Source organism: Anas acuta, chromosome 2 (assembly GCF_963932015.1).
Source record: "Anas acuta chromosome 2, bAnaAcu1.1, whole genome shotgun sequence".
Classification (NCBI taxonomy): Eukaryota; Metazoa; Chordata; class Aves; order Anseriformes; family Anatidae; genus Anas; species Anas acuta.
In genome coordinates, this window is record NC_088980.1 from 141620723 (window position 1) to 141634601 (window position 13879).

The window sequence follows — 13879 nt, forward strand, 5'->3', positions numbered from 1 at the left end:
TAATTATTTTTATTATTATTACTATTATTTTTCAGGCATTCCTTTTCAACATGCTCAATACTGAACATCTGATTCTTCATGCTGAGTTTTCCTATTTAATACAGAGAGAAGTTAGGCCTTTAATCTGAGTAACCCTCCTGAAACTGTGAGGAATCATAAAATCATAGAATCATTAAGATTGGAAGAGACCTTCAAGATCATCTAGTCCAACCATCACCCTACTACCAGGGTCACCCACTAAACCATGTCTCTAAGTACCACATCCAACCTTTCCTTTAACACCCCCAGGGAGGATGACTCCACAACCTCTCTGGGCAACCTGTTCCAATGCCTGACTACTCTTTTTGAGAAGAAATGTTTCATAATTTCCAGCCTAAACCTTCCCTGGCACAACTTGAGGCCATTCCCTCTAGTCTATCGCTAGTTGCCTGTGAGAAGACGCTGACCCCCAGCTTCCCATAACTTCCTTTCCGGCAGTTGTAGCGAGCAATAAGGTCTCCCCTGAGCCTCCTCTTCCCAGACTAAACAACCTCAGTTCTCTCAGCTGCTCCTCACAGGACTTGTGTTCCAGGACCTTCACCAGCTTTGTAGCCCTTCTCTGGACACATTCCAGGGCCTATGCCCTTCTTGTAGTGAGGGGCCCAAAAATGAACACAGTACTCAAGGTGATACATAGGAACGATCACCTCGCTGGGGTTCTGCTGGCTACACTATTCATGATACATTGGCCTTCTTGGCCACATGGGCACATAGACAGCTCATGTTTAGGCAAGTATCAATCAACATTCCCAGGTCCTTTTCCTCTGCACAGCTTTCCAGGCACTCTCCCCCAAGCCTGTAGCATTGCATGGGGTTGTTGTGGCCAAAGCACACAACCTGACACTTAGCCATTATGAACCTCATTCCATTGGCCTCTCCCCATCAACCTATACTGTCCAGGTCCCTCTGCAGGGTCTTAGATACAGGCTCCTTCCACTATAGCCAGGAATTAAATACACCTTTATAAAATCATCATTTACATACACATCACGTATACTCATTCTATCTCCCTTAAATTTTCAGCTATGTGCAAGTAACAGTTCTTTGAACCTGCTTACCTATTGCAAAGATATCAATGTAAAAAGAAAATGTAAGAAGTTAAAAAGTGTAATACAAAACAAAAACAAACAAACAAAAAAACACCATTCACAATAAATATATGTAGAAAGAGCATCAAAAAGCACTGACTGGAAGACAACTGCACTTTATAACTTCTTTGACATTTCTATCCAACTTACAAGACAGAATGTAAGTAGCCAAAGTTGGGAAATTCAATTTGTATTTCCATTTTCACTTGATTTGGTGCAGAGCTTTTACATCAGCTGGTTAAAAAAGAAGCACAGGTCTCCACATTCCTGACCTACAGCCTAACCAGCTGAAAGTAAACTTACTTTATCAGATACTTTTTCAGAGATTTCATACTTTCATAAAACATTTCACCTCTTCAGCATTACTACTACTACAACAACTACTACTACTACTAAAAATAAAAATTAAAAAATCACATAGTGAATTGAATACTTCAACTGTAAAGAATACAATATAATAATACAGGTCTCTAAAAGCTGAAACAATTTCAGTTATCAGTCCTTAGGAGAAGTTACAAATAATGAAAGGTTCTTAGGCTATTCAGGTCATACCTTCACATCTGGGGAGAGGGTGATTCCAGTTACGGCTAATACCATGAAGACAAGTCAGAGCAGAATTTCCAATCAATGTGTAGCCAGGAAAACACTCAAATGAAATAGTTTGTCCCACAGTAAAATCTGTCCCAATAACAAAACCGTTCCGGAATGGTCGAGGGTCAGGACAGCTTTGCAGTTGATATGCTGAAATAAATGAAAAATAATGTGTGGAAAGCAAATGAAATATTAATTGTGCTCACTTTAGACTTTCAAACAAGAAAGAAAGAAAAAAAAAAGCTTGAAAGCTTTTCATTAGAATAAAATTAAAAAATTGTGGACATCCAATATATCTTAAATTCCATCAGAGTGACAATTAAAATCATTGGTTTTAAACCAACAGAAAACATCCCCACAGAAATTCTGGAAATACACATAAAAATTTATTTACAATTGCTGACCTCAGATGGAAAACATACTCATACAACAAAAGTTTAAATGATCTCCTGTTCTTTAAACATTGAGAATAGAAACAACAACACAAACCAGCAACCTACTGTACAGGTTTTTGGAATGAAGCTCCTGTGAAGGCAAAAATGAGATGAGTCACTTTATCTTTTGATTTTACTAAGTACGGGAGTAATGTGCTAGAAAAGAAGAGAGTAGGAAAACAAATAGACTTTGTGTCTTCATCACTTAGATCTCCAAAAACATAGGCCACTGACAAAAAAAATGCTTTCAAAGTGTACCTTTAAGTACACCATATTCAAAATTGATCTAATTTGCTGAAAATGAAAATAAAGAAGGTGGCAGAGGAATCTTTAAACTAGAAGTATGGGAAAAGCTAACAGGTATAGAAGACAGATGTGAGGCTGCAGTGGGTTTACATGGCAAGGTTTTGGTAGCAGGAGCTGCAGGGGTGACTTTTGTGAGAAGAATCCAGAAGGTGCCCCATGTTATATAAGGGCCAGTTTCAGCCGGCTCCAAAAGGGACCCACTGCTGCCCAGAGCCAAGCTAATAAGTGACATTGCTTGTGCCTCTGGAAAAGCAGATTTAAGAAAAGCAAAAAAAGTACAACTGATGCACAGCAACAGGTGGCAGAGTGAGGAGTGACAAACAGCCTTGTAGAAACCAAGATCAGTGCAGCAGGAGGGCAGGAGGTGCTCCAGGCATGCAGCAGCAGTTCCCCTGCAGCTGCTGGAGAGGTCCCTGGTGGAGCAGGCTGTCCCCCTGCAGCCCATGGGTCCCACATGGAGCAGATCTCCACGCTGCAGCCCATGGAAGAGCCCCTGGTGGAGCAGGTGGATCTGACTTGAAGGAGGCTGCAGCCAGTGGAGAACCCCCACCAGAGCAGACTCCGGGCTGGGGTTGTAGCCTGTGGAGAGGAGTCCACACAGGAGCAGGTGACCTGGCAGGAGCTGCTGCCTGTGAGGCACCCATGCTGGAGCTGTTGCTCCTGACAGATGGAACCAATGTTACAGACCCATATTGGAGCAGTTCTTAAAGAGCTGTTGCCTGTGGGAAGCCCCCTCAGGATCAGTTTGGGAAGGACGGCATCCCATGGGAGGGACCCCATGTTGGAGCAGGAGCAGAGAGTGACTGTGAAGGAGCGGTGGAGACAAAGCATCAGGGACTGACTGCAGCTCCCATTCCCCATTCCCCTGTACCGCTCAGGGAGTGGAGGTAATTGAGGATGGATTGAGGGAAGGAGTTTTTAGTTCATTATTTGTTTCTCACTGTTCTAGCTTGTTAGTAATAGGTAATAAGTTTGACAAATAATCTCCCTATTCTGAGTCTGTTTTGCCTGTCACAATAATTGTTGAGTGATCTCCTTGTCCTTATCTCGACCCTTGAGGCCTTTGCATCTTATTTTCTCCTCTTTTCCCTTTGAGGAGGGGGAATGAGAGGGGTTGTGGTGGAGTAAAACCACCACAGATGCCATTGGAGGAATGAGGAATGAGGCTAACAGTCAATGCACCTCTAAAAAAAAGCAGAAGAAAGGTGAACAGCAGAATTGCAATAAATAGGAAAGGGAAATCAGGTAGTTTATACTGCACATCGTTGATGCATACAGTATTAAGGAACAGAATGAAGGCCAAAATGATAAGTACATACCAATATAGAAGCCTAAAGCGCTAACTAGATGTGCAAGCTAAAATGCTTAAACAAACCAAGTGCTTTGATGTGAAAGGCATTGCATAGAGCAGCAAGATGCAACGTTGCCAACACTGAGAAGCAGAAGCTTTCTTTCAGGTGGGAGAGTGACACTGTTGTTTAAGAATTGTAAGTGCCTAATAGTGGAAAAATATTATCAGGAAGAAAGAGAGGAAGAGAGGAAGAGAGAGAGAGAAAGAAAGAGAGAAAGAAAGAGAGAAAGAGAGAAAGAAAGAGAGAGAAGAAGAGAGAAAGAGAGAAAGAGAGAGAGAGAGAGAGAGAGAGAGAGAGAGAGAGAGAGAAAGAAAGAAAGAAAGAAAGAAAGAAAGAAAGAAAGAAAGAAAGAAAGAAAGAAAGAAAGAAAGAAAGAAAGAAAGAAAGAAAGAAAGAGAAAGAAACCTCATAGGTGGAAATAAAACTCCATAAACATAAATATAGTGCTTCTACAAAACTTATACACACAAAAGTGACAGTGAACAGGAAATTCTAAGTAAGATTAGAAAAGCTGCAAATATGACAGATAGCAGTAACGTAATATTCAAATATACATTAATGATTTGGATCAATACACCACTGTAATGACTGATGCACGGTATCATGCAGTGGTGCGGGCTGAACAACACCCCTGCCTTAAACCCTTGCAAGGGGATGGTGAAATAGTTTCCAACCTGAAACCAGTGGAATTGATGGACTCACAAGACAAGGGTGGCTGGACCCTTGTCTCTGCTCAAAGCAGAGTGAGGAATCTTCCTCTTGCCCCTGAAGGGCCCCTATACAACTGGGACTCAAAAAATAGGAAGTGTGCCAACAACAGCAGTGGTAATGGTAAAGACACAGGAATGAGCACCTGTAAAAAGGTAGACCAGCATACCACTTGTCTAAGAACCAGTTCCACAAAAAAAAAAAAAAAAAAAAGCATGGAGGGTGTTGGTAATTGGAGATTCCTCTCTGAGAGGCGCTGAAGCACCCCAGAAAATCTAGACAGAGAGGTTTGAGGCTACTAAGTTTGGTTAAGCCATAGAACTATCACCCGTTCCTGGTCTTTCACATAGGAAGAACTTAGGCTGTGACAAGGAGACTCAGAAACATCAAAAGGAACTTTATGTCCCTTGGAAAAGATGTTGAAGGGATCAGGAACACAAGTAGTGTTATCCTCAATCCTCTCCGTCAAAGACTGAGACCTGTGGAGGAGGCAGCGTACAGATCAGGTGAATGATCACCATAGCTGTTGCCATGATCAATGTTTTGGGTTCCAAGTTTTCAGGTGCACTTTTGAAAGACCAGGCATAGCTGACATGGGATGCTATGCACTTGAAGACATGGGGCAAGAGTGTTTTGGGCAGCAAGATGGCTGGACTCATTAGCAGGGCTTTAAACTAGATTTGGTGAGGGAAGGGAATGCACCTGTAAGTGACTCAAAAGAACTCCTGAATGCCAGTACTTTAAACAGCAGGGAAACAGCTGTGAATCATCCCATATGAATTAGGAAGGACTCATCTAAAAAGATGGCGCAGCCCTTAGCCCAACTGAAGTGCCTCTACAGCAATGCATACAGCATGGGAAACAAGCAAAAGGAGTTGTAAGCCACAGTGCATGTAGAAAACCATGATGTAATTGCTATCACAGAAACATGATGGTATGAATTACACAGCTGGAACATTGGAATGGAGGGCTACAAGAAGCATCATGCTCACAGGCTCTCATCCTCCTGGGTGATTTCAACCACCTGGATGTCTGCTGGGAAAGCTATGTGGAAGGCAGTAAGCACTCCAGGAGACTCCTGGAGTGCACTGAAGACAACTTCCTCGTCCAGGTATTAGACAAACCAAACAGAGAAGTGTTACTGGACCCGGTGGTCACCAAAGCAGATGAACTCATGAAGAAGAGGAGGCTCCAGGGAGACTTCATTAAAGAATTTCCATACTTAAAGGGGTCTTATAAAAAGATGCAGAAGGACTCTTTATTAGGCTAGTTAATGATAGGGCAAGAGGGAATGGTCTTAAACTAAAAGAGGAAGATTTAGACTAGACGTTAGGAGGAAATTCTTCATTGTATGGGTAGTTATGCACTGGCACAGGTTGCCCAGAGAAGTTGTGGATGCCTCATCCCTGGAGGTGTTCAAGGCCAGGTTGGATGGAGCCTTGGCCAACCTGATCTAGGGGGTGGCATCCCTGCCTATGGCAGGGGGTTGGAACTAGATGATCTTTAAAGTCCCTGTCAATGTGACCCATTCTATGATTCTTTTCACAAAGTGTAAAAACATATCAGGTCAAATGTAAATAGAAAATAAAGAGAAAGAAAAAAAAAAAAGCAACATATTTGAAAAAATGTCTTCCAGAAGATAGCTGATAATAATACATATATATATATATATATTTAACAACATCACAAGCAGGAAAACAGCTGGAGAACTAGTGGGCTCGATACAATAGGGTTTTTTTGTTTAAACGTTCTTATATTAAAGGAAGAGAAAAGATCAATCTGTCTGTAATTTTTCTGGGTTTTCTTAGAAGAATTTAAAGTCTCTGTAATGAATTATGAACATCAAAGATTTTCAAGATTTGAAAATAAGCTTCTTTCGCAAATCTTAGTGATCTTTTCCAAGATTTGAAACATTGACTTCTTATTATAGAATTGCGAAAATATATGCTATGTAAAATCTTTGAAATCAGAATGTTTCATGTTGCATATGTTTGATATAAACAATTTTCTCTTGTGTGGTTAAGAACTGAGAGGAACTTAATTGGAATTCTTTGCTCACAAATAACAGCATCTCCAAAATGATTACTGTTACTAGCAGTAACAGTACATACATTTAATATTACTGTCCTTCTTAGTGGTAGATTTTAGAGTTCCCTTATGGCTACAAATTATATCGTATTACATATACAAGTGAAGAAAATCATACCAAGCAGTTTAGGTCATAAACTGATTTTTGCTTTAAAAGCTAATACTTTTTCCAGTAGCTCAATTCCAGAATGTTACATAGAGTTCAAGTCAATTTGGGTTTGTTTTTCTTGAAAGAGAAATAAGGGAATGCTATAAAGGAAAATCTCTTGAAATCACCCTTTGAAATTGTTCACATCATGAATAGTTTAAAATAAACATTTGACTTTTTTTTTTTTTTTTTTTTTTTTTTCTGTGAACAGTGGTGATCTGATTTCTTTTAAAATGCATATGCAATTATGAACTTTTGGTCTTCACCAGCTCAGCATGACCTATTTGGGTACAAGAGAACAAGAACCTTCCAGGGAAATTACCAACTAGGAAACAAAATGGAATTGGAGATTTCTAGGTTAGTGTTACTCTAAACCAGCCTATATGGATCAAGTGATCTAAAACAATATTTAGAACTTTCCCTTCTCAAACCCAAGACATATCGTTGAGATTCCCATATGATTATAAAGATTGAACAATAGAGATAATAGAGATGCTTATTTTATAAGCCCATGCAATGTAAATTAATATGCCAACCAAATTCAAACATAAAATGTATCTTTCTGCCTACATTTTAACTCCTTTTTTTTTTTTTTTTTTTTTTAAGAGGGAACATTCTTTCCTTTTTTTTAATTGTAATTCTCTGGATTGGTCACAATGTGTAATGAGTTTGAAACAGAAAAAAAAACCAAACTTTTATTTCATATTTATCTTTTAGGAATGGCAAGACAAGAAATAATCTTCAACAACCATCTTGTTTTCATATAAGAATATTGAACTCTCACCTTGATACACAATATGAAATCCTTGTTTGTTCTGTGAATAATCACTGTGAAAGTATAAGGTAGTTTCATGAGTTGTGCTGAACAAAGAAGATGGTAGCTGAGGGCCACTTAGTCTCCCAATAACAGTGCTGGTTTCTGTAGATCCACTCCTAACTTCTAAGTAATCATGTATGGTCTCGGTTGAGAAATTCACAAATTGCAGATGGACACCTGAAAAACATTGTCAGCAAATAAAAAACATTGATATCAATACCAGGGGGAGAGGGGGAGGCAATAAAGTATGTAAATTTTACACTGATAATATCAGAAAATACTATAATCAGTGGAAATGCATGATATGCTCACAGGTTCTCGGTGTGAAACTGTCTTTCTTCTCATACATTACTAATCCTGAAATGTTAACAAGGCAGTACAAACCTTATCTAAGTCATTGAACTGTAAGTTATTTATAATTGCATGCTATTTTGGGGATGTTCAGGTATTTATTAATGAAAAACACCTGAAAGAACACAGTCATTGGTCACAGCCAACATGGAAACATTAAGAGGGGAAAGTCCTGTTTAACTACCTTAATTTCCTTTTATGACAAGGAAATCCCTAGTTGACCAAGGGAAGCCAAGGGAAGCCAGTTGATGTGATCTTTTTGGATTTCAGCAAACATTTTGATACTGTTTCTCATAGTGTCCTTACGGACAAAATATCCAGCGTACCAACAGATTTTGCCAGCCTTCCAAAACCCTATACACTTCCTTTCTTACACAGAGAATTCAATTCGTATCCAAAATTTGTGCTAAATTTAAATTGCCATTGCTTAATAACTGCTAACTCATGCTACCTTACTCTCTCTCTCTCTCTCTCTTTTTTTTTTTTTTTTTAACTCACTTTGATACAAAACCAGCTCTAAGATTGTTAGCTCTGACTGTCAGCATAGAGTCATTGGTTTAGATTACAATATTGGTTAACATGAAGGGGAAAAGCTTATGATCCATGACTTCTAACTTTGAAGAACTCTCATTAGAAACATTTCAACAAATGAAATCCTATAGAAGGTTCCTATGATGATGTTTTTGAAGTTTTACTTTTACTACTCAGAAGAGTTAGATGAATGTGCCTCCACAGAGCTCTAACTACAGCATCACTGAAAACAGGTTTAACCATCACTTTTCTGAATATAATTTGCTTTCATTTTTACAATGAAATGTAACTTGACTTAAATTTAAAATTCAGTTTTATTCAACTCCTATTTAACATATAGAAATGGTGCAAACGTCAAGCCCATTTCAATCTTTGCACTTTCGATTTTCTTCTAGTAAAGGGAGCTTTTAGTTTTCCTGTGCATGAACTGGAAAACAGTGAGTGTTAAATAAATAATAACATAAATACAGTGACTGAAATGCAATGTAGAAAAACTGTTTTTAGTGGAGCTAAACTGATTTATTTCAGCTAAGGCAAAACTTGAATAGTTAATTTTCCTTCCTAGTGGAGGTGAAATTAAATAGGATGTCAACAATGTAGTCTAAATGGGAGTTTGAAGACTCAAATTGGAATTGCTGGATGTGGGGTGTGAAATGGAAGTATTAATCTGGAGTATGCAAGCAAACAAAAAGGACTGAAGGAAGGAGTGAGGATTGGAAAAGAAGTTAGATAGCAATAAAGTAAGGCAAGAGGTAGAAGGGAATATATCTCGGATAAAAAGACAGCAGGTTTCATATCTATTTGAATGTACCAGCTTACGGAATTTGAAATGGAATCAACCAATATTCCAGAATTTCATTATTTCTTCTTTATTACAGAAAATGTCTTTGAAAATCTCTGGAAAACAATCCTATTCCCTTATAGCTCATGAATAGCTTTCTCTGTTGCTTTGATTTAGCATGATAAACCTACTACTGCTATTATTTATTTATTTTTAAATTTTATTTTATTTTAAATAATTCAACAAGCAGAGCTCTTAATGGGACCTGAAGATTCTAGACAACATTATGACTCATAAAGAAACACTAGAAACTATAAGGTCAAGCTCTCAAGTCAGGTAATGGCAGAATTAATGTGCCAATGCTATTTGAATAAAATGCTAATACAAAAAATCAATGATTCACTTGAATCTTATGACTTTTGAACAAAATGCACACAAACTAGTAGGGTTGTATCTGGAAATCCTTATCCCAAGATGTGTTTCCCACAAGGATAGATTCTGTTCAGTCAGTGTTAATGGAGGTTAAATATTCTTCTGTTTAAACAAGCCATGCAGAATGAATGGCTTTCTTGTAAATCATGAGTGAACCACGCTTACAGGTCTTAAAATTAAAAAGATCATACAAGTGACTTCAAAAAGAATGGAAGAATAATCTGAGCAGATTAGAATGGAAAACTATTTGGGATAACACATTCACTTTCTGAAGTAGACCCAGAAATTCTGTATTATCAAGTAAACAATATGACAAAAGATGGTAATTATCAAATTGAAAACAGTGAGGCATATCTGGAAAAAAAAAAAAAAAAAGAAAAAAAAAAGAATGCCATTCAACCAACATATAAATAAATAAAGAACAACTCCAGTAAGTGCATGTGATCCTATACAACTGCCAGACGTGTAAAAAATTAGAAGGGACAAAGGTATTGGCCAGCTTTGAATCAAAATTTTGCCACTGTAGATTTATTGCAACCTAGATGAGTGAATTGATAATTGGATGGATGGTAGAGCTCAGAGGGTAGTGCTTAGTGGTGTGGAGTCTAGTTGGAGGCTGGTAGCTAGCGCTGTTCCCCAGGTGCTGGGTCCCATCTTCTTCAACTTATTCATCAATGACCTGGAAAATGGAACAGAGTGCAGCCTCAGCAAGTTTTCTAGTGACACAAAGCTCAGAGCAGTGGCTGACACCCCAGAGAGCCGTGCTGCCATTTAGAGGGTCCTCAGCAGGCTGGAGGGTTGGGTCATGAGGAACCTCATGAAGTTCAACAAGGGCAAGTGCAAGGTCATGCACCTCAACAGGAATAACCCCAAGCACTAGTACAGGCTAGGGGGTGAGCTGCTGGATAGCAGCTCTGCAGAGAGAGACCTGGGAGTCCTGGCGAACATTGGGCTGACCATGAGCCAGCAATGTGCCCTTGTGACCAGGAAGGCCAACAGTATCTGGGGCTGCATTCAGAAGTGTTGCCAGCAGGTCCAAAGGAGGTGATCCTCCCCGTCTACTCAGTTCTGGTGAGGGCACACCTGGAGTATTGCGTCTGATTCTGAGCTCCCTAGTACACGAGGGACGTAGAACTACTGGAGCGAGTCCAGAGGAGGGATACTAAGATGATTAGAGGACTGGAGCACCTGTTGTATGAGGACAGGCTGAGAGAGCTGAGTCTGTTTAGCCTGGAAAAGAGAAGACTGAGGGGAGACCTCATTAATAAATATCAGAAGGAAGGTGTCAAGAGGATGGAGCCAGTCTCTTTTCACTTGTGCACAGCGAGAGGACGAGAGGCAACAGGCACAAACTGAAGCACAGGAAGTTCCATCTGAACCTGAGGGGGCGCTTCTTCACTGTGAGGGTGACAGAGCAGTGGATCAGGTTGCCAGAGAGGTTGTGGAGTCTTCTCCTCTGGAGATATTCAAAACCTGCCTGGATGGCATCCGGCAGAATGTGCTCTAGGTGATCCTGCTTGGCAGGGGGTGGACTAGATGATCTCCAGAGTTCCCTTCCGACCTCGGCCATTCCATGATTCTGTGATATAGGATCCATGTAAAGGTGTTCAGTGAGTTAGCCAATGTAATTGAAATGATGGTATTCTCCATGCAAAATCATGGTGAATGAGAGAAGTCAATGGTGACCATACAAAGGCTAAAGATGCATATATATTTAAGACACAAAAACAGACCTAGGCAATGGGAACTGCAGGTTTGCTGCAACCCACACGAAGATTATGGAACTTGTCTAATTGGAAGCAATTTCCAAACACATAAAGGATAAAAATGCACACAGAACCAGTCAACCTGGATTTAAAAAGAGAAAATTACACTTGATGAGTACTGATTCCTTCAGAGTACTGATTTCCTTCTGTGATTAATTTACTTGCTATACTGACAAAGGGAGAAAAGTGGATATAATATACTTTCATTCTTCTATGGTTTTTGATTTTGTCTTCTATAGCATTCTCATCTGCAAGCAGAAGATATATCAGCTTGATGAATGGGCAGAACGTGGGTTACAATTAACTGAACTTTGAGGCTCTAGTAATCAGTTGTTCAATATCCAGTTGGTAGCTAGTAACAATCACATTGTTCTATGTGTTGATATGGGAGCTTATACTATGAAATATTGTCACAAGAGACCTAGATAAGGGGAATGCATCCACACAAAATTTGTGGAGGATACTAAACAAGGGAATGTAGTTGCTAAACCATATAACAGAGCTTTTGCATTGCTTTTTTATTTGTTTGCTTTTACCCTGAGAAATGTAAAATAAAATAAAATAAAATAAAACAAAACAAAACAAAACAAAAAACAAAACAAAACAAAACAAAACACACTTGAAGATTGTGTCAAAAGGTTTGCATAAGAAGTGCAAATTTCTGCATCTGTGATCTATGGTGGAACAGCTTTATCTGTTTGTGCAGGCTGGAAACTGACTGGGAGAGCAGCAGCCTTGCTGAGAAGGTTCTGCTAGTCATAGAAGACTTCATTAAACATTACCAATGATTGCACTTTAAGTGGGAGGTCTCTAGTGGTCACTTCCAATAACATTTTCAATATATGCTGCTGCAATATTCAGTCTGGACATGCAAAAAACGATTAATGATAAAATAATGAACTCAAATGTAGCGTTTACCCCTTCTTAACTGATATTTTTGTTGGGTTTATGGCCTCACAAAGAGAAATCAACCCTTTTTAGTTAGAAAATTGTGCTTTATTCTTATTAAGCAATTTTATCTTAATCATAAAATTACAGTATATTTTAAATGAAAAGCAAATACATTTTTGCTTATTTTATTCTAAATCTTCCTTTTCAGGGTCTGATTGATTGTTTATATGAATCCAAAATCCTTTCTTACTGGGATAAATATTCAGCATATTTTAAAATGTGATTATTTTTTTAATCCATAAAACAAAACAAAACCATTTTTATCCATGAAAGGACACATACCAAAACCAATCGGCAGCTTTATTGTCCATGTGCAATCCAAACTGCTAGGATAGTTACCAGGAAATCCAGGGCTAAGGATCACCCCACTGAAGTCTGACATGGCACCACCACATTGTGCTGCAAAAAACAAAACAGACATTTCTCAGAAGAGTAGAATGAGCTAACAATTATTCCAGAATATCGAGGATCTTTTCAAGGTAAATAATATAATAATGTCAAAGTTTATATCAAAAAAAATAAATAAACATTCCTTTATCATTAAATATATGTAACAAAGTAATTTACAAGTGGGTACCTTAAAAATATTTTTCTACTCTGGATTGGCTAGGTTTAAATTTAAGCAACAAATGCACCTGAAAAGACGACAGCTGTTCACTCTGCACTGTCTGTGTGAACCACATTTGTGAACATGCAAGTGCCACACATCAGCTCATAGCTACATGAACACAATTCTGTTTTTTTGTGCATCTGGGTTTGTGTGCATCTGGGTAAGAGAAAAAATGTATTTTAAAAATATTCTGTATTCTTTTTTCTTTTTTTTTTTTCTCAAGAGACCTTTCAAAAACTGTATTTACACCCTACTGTTCTACAAGTGAGATAAAATTAATACTTCAGAAATGATAATGCATTAAATATTTCTAGAAATTCAACTAAACTCATTTTAGGGCTTAATTTTATATTTTTCCATGACATCAGTAAGTACTGTAACTTACAATTCAATGTAAGTTTTTTTTAAGAGATTAATCATGTTAAATACTATTTTTAAGTAACAGTTTTGTCCAATTAACAGTTGCTGCATCCTTTGAAACACAGTTAGAAATTATTATTTGCAAAAAAGAAAAAATAATAGAAAAAAACATCATTAAAGAGAATTGATCTTTTTCTTCAGAATTTTCCATATACTAGCACAACTCTTGTATCAGGCTTTCTAGATATATGTTAATGTTAAAAAATGAAAACTGAAGACTAACTTCCCCGAAATTATTATTAATTCCTGAATCTTTGTGAATATTAATGATTAATATATGAATCTTGGTGATTATAACATACTAACTGTGGGGACCCAGTATCTCATAGGAATTACCTCAAAGGATTAAGAACAGGATTATGTGGGAGAAGTCAAGAGGATAAATAATCTGTTCTGAAGAAAAGCAAATATAAATTTTTAATGAGATCTGCGGGATCTTGCTATCTATACGTTAGTCATCACAAAT

General features: G+C 38.1%; 1 protein-coding gene across 1 annotated transcript in view; it reads right to left on the reverse strand.

Moving 5' to 3' along the window:
• CSMD3 (CUB and Sushi multiple domains 3) overlaps nucleotides 1–13879 on the reverse strand; it is a 668812-nt gene that overhangs the window by 84696 nt on the left and 570237 nt on the right. Inside the window, 3 exon segments of the mRNA XM_068672527.1 lie at nucleotides 1680–1868; nucleotides 7539–7748; nucleotides 12666–12782. Of these exon segments, the coding sequence (XP_068528628.1) occupies nucleotides 1680–1868; nucleotides 7539–7748; nucleotides 12666–12782 (516 nt within the window).